The sequence below is a fragment of the Trypanosoma equiperdum genome (genome assembly GCF_001457755.1).
Source record: "Trypanosoma equiperdum strain OVI genome assembly, contig: ctg_947, whole genome shotgun sequence".
NCBI lineage: Eukaryota > Euglenozoa > Kinetoplastea > Trypanosomatida > Trypanosomatidae > Trypanosoma > Trypanosoma equiperdum.
The window spans coordinates 1-3,227 of record NW_027124917.1 but is presented as its reverse complement, the minus strand read 5'-3'; the positions used below and the strand labels follow the sequence as shown (position 1 = coordinate 3,227).

The 3,227-nt window shown below is 42.0% G+C and overlaps 1 pseudogene across 1 annotated transcript; it reads right to left on the bottom strand.

Annotated features, from left to right (window-relative positions):
* Positions 1-65: 65 nt before the first annotated feature.
* Positions 66-1,469, bottom strand: TEOVI_000462100:pseudogene (annotated as a pseudogene). Its single transcript is given in 3 exon segments — positions 66-200; positions 202-249; positions 252-1,469. Coding segments are annotated over 3 exon segments (1,401 nt in total).
* Positions 1,470-3,227: the final 1,758 nt, after the last annotated feature.

Genomic DNA, 3,227 nt, shown 5'->3' with positions numbered 1-3,227 from the left:
TCTCTCAAAAAAGTTAAATTTCACAATTTTAATAAAATTGAGCAAGAATCCTAAATATTTTATCTAAGAAGAAAATACGCAAGCAAAAGAGGGGCCTTAATTGCAACAGAGTTACTCCCTGTGGTGTTTGCTTCACAACCTATCCCTGCTACTCTTGTTGCCACTTTAGCTTTGCACTCCCTATCTTTGAGTTCACATCCACTTTTTGTTGCATTTACTCCCGTCAGTCCCTCCTTTGAAGTTCTCTGCTTTTTGGAATCAACTGTTGCTGAGAGTGCACTCTTCTTTTCTGCTTCAAGTTCCCTTTTTATTCTTAACCCTTCCAAATGACTTAAAGCGTATGCAACAGCATCACTTGATTTTAATTGGTTGACCTTTTTTCCTTCTGCTGTCTTGGTTTCTCGTGTCTGAATTTCCTCGTTTTCTAGATTTGTGACATATTTCGACGCGAACGCATCACTTGCTTCACCATAAGCCTTGTTAATGTAGTCGAGGAAGACCTTTGCTTCAGCATCATCTGCTGGGTTAGAAATTGTGCTGAATGCCGGGTCGCAGTTCCTTAAAGGTTGCCGGATTGTGTTGCTTTTTGCCAATGTCGCCCCTGTTGAATCATCAAACGAGGTTACTGTTGGGGTCTGTATCTTCAATGCAGTGCAAAGAGCCGCTGCAAGTTGGGCATGGTGACCAGCTTGAAGTTCTTGCGCTGTGCGTAATTCGGCGCAGCTAGTTGAGCGGTCGTTTTCTTGGAATATAGCTGTTTGTTCCTGGCTGCCTGTGGCGATAGCCGGTGTTGTTGTCCACGCGTAGTTTGTGCTGCCACCTATGTGACAGTTGGATAGACGTGCCTGTGTTGATGTCTTCCCGGTGTTGCCTGTTGGGCAGCTGCCCGTTGCGCTGGTTATTGCGAGCTTTGACTCTTTTAGGTTGTCTTTTAGCTTGGTTATTGTTGTTAGTATGAGATTCGTTATTTTGTCGGCGTTAATTGGTTTGAGTTTGAAAGGGTCTTCGTCGGTCGCCCCGCGCAAGTTGCAGGGGTTGGCTGCACCGCCCACGACGCTGAAATAGAGGTCGGCCTGGTTTGCATTGTTCGGGTCATTGCGTGAAGTTGTGTCATCGGTGACTTTTAGCGTTGTTGTTTGTAGTGCCGCTTCGAGGATTCCGATTTGCTTCTGAATCGCCGCGACGGCTGCCGTTTGTATGGGCTGTGCCTGTTCTATTGCCTGTTTGCCGCGCTCTATCCTCGCAGAGGCTTCAGCTTCTAGATCCACTAGGAGGCAGCGATCTCTGTGTTTCGTCGCTGCTGCAGCGTGTAAACGCCACTTTTTTTGCAGCCCTTGGAGGCTTGTCAGTGCTTCTTTTGCTGGGCTTAGTTGACTTGATAGCGCTGATTCCAGTTGAGTTAGGTACTCGTGCTCTTTGCATATGTCTGTTATTTTGTTGGTTTCGTCACTGTAGTCGTCTGCCCGTGATTTAGGCATGAACCAGCTCGCTAGGTATATCGGTACAACAGGATACAGCGCCTTCCGCGTGTGTCGTGCCATGGTCGGGTTGTTATCGCTGGTAGCTTTCGGTATGAGCCACTTGGCTTCCCTACCTTGAGTGCTTCTTTGTTTCTACTTTGGTGAAGGCGGTGGATTAGAACGCTGTGGCTTGAGAAGCCGGTCATGTAGGCTGCTTCGCAATTTAAATAAGTGTGTTACGCTAAAATTACCATTGGGTTATTGCATGCTGCATGTAGTTCTGGTAAAAAATTTAACGGCACTTACCTTTCCTTCCTCCATTCATTATTGCGCTTACTCAGAACAACCTGCCGCTGGAAGTATACCTGTCAATATACTAAAGCAGCTGTCTTGTTTTTTAGGGTGAAAACTTTAACCTTGTTTGCTAAAGGAGAAACTCACATTCTTATAGTTCTATGAGTTGCATTCTTGATCATATCCATAGTAGAATGTGCACATTCTCATGGCGTGGTCGGCTTATTTATCAGAAGTTTATTCCCTCTCTATCGGCGGTTATTTTCCGTGATTATTTTCCCGTTTTTGTTTGAATAACTGTATCATTGCGCTTTTAAATACTGACTTAAATGGTTTTAGAATTCAAAGGTTTGACCGTTCTTTCATCTTCGAAAATTCGAATAGAATTTTAGTTTCCGCTCATCTTTCGCTAGCAGTGTGCTAAATCACACTTTTCTAAATGAAAAAATTGACGAACGTAAAATCCAAAGGGAAGAAATTAGTCTATTTCGCATGTTGTTGTTGTCATCACCCACCGTTCGGTTTCTGTTTATGGTTCTGTTGCTCCGCATGACCGGTTCACGATTTTTCTGATTTTTTCAATGATTATTTTTTGTTTTTTTTTGGCATATATCTTCATGAAAGCTCGTTGCCACTTTTGGTATGCATGATATATTGACGTTTTTAGATTCATTTGTGTTGCTTCTGTTTCTGGTGTTGTTTTTTCTTTTGAACAACTAGACATTAGAATCCGCCATCAGATTTAAAAACGTAGTCGACAACTTCATCTCTGCAATAGTGTGTGTTCATTTGTTTCTGAAAAATAGAGGACAACCTCCTTCGGTATCATTCTCTTCTGCAGTCTGCTGTCCTACATTCTGTCATTTCACCCCATACTTTGTTTCCTTCTGCTTTTTTCTGCCGTTGTTTCTCCGACCATCGCATAAGCTCTTTCGCCACAAAACTGCACTCCGTCTATGTGTTGTTGTTCTTTCCATCACTCTTTTGTGTGTAATGAAGACTATTCTCATGTTTTCGTTTCCTCATGCACATATCCTATCTCCTTCCATCCTTTTATTTCTGCGTTAGATTCAATAATATTCATCTATCTCTCTCTCACTCCATGCGATCCTTATTGGACTCCCTGTTTTACTCACCTACTTACTCTCACTACACCCTCACCATTTTTAAGTGCGCCTGTTTTTGGTGTAGTGCTTAGTTCCCATCAACCTTCATATAATATTTGTATATACACACTTACAACACTCTTCTATCATAACCATAATCATAATCATTACTATCACTATCATAACTTAACTCTTAATATCCATAAAGAAAGAAAATAAACCGAATTGATAAAATATTTCTTAACGGCACTCACTTTTAAAAGCCTGCGTTGAGAATGTTTAGGCTTATGTTTTCTCATGATGCTCAACTATTCTTTTACTGTCGAAATGAAGCTGTATGCAAGAAGGAAGGTGTAAGTTTAAAAAA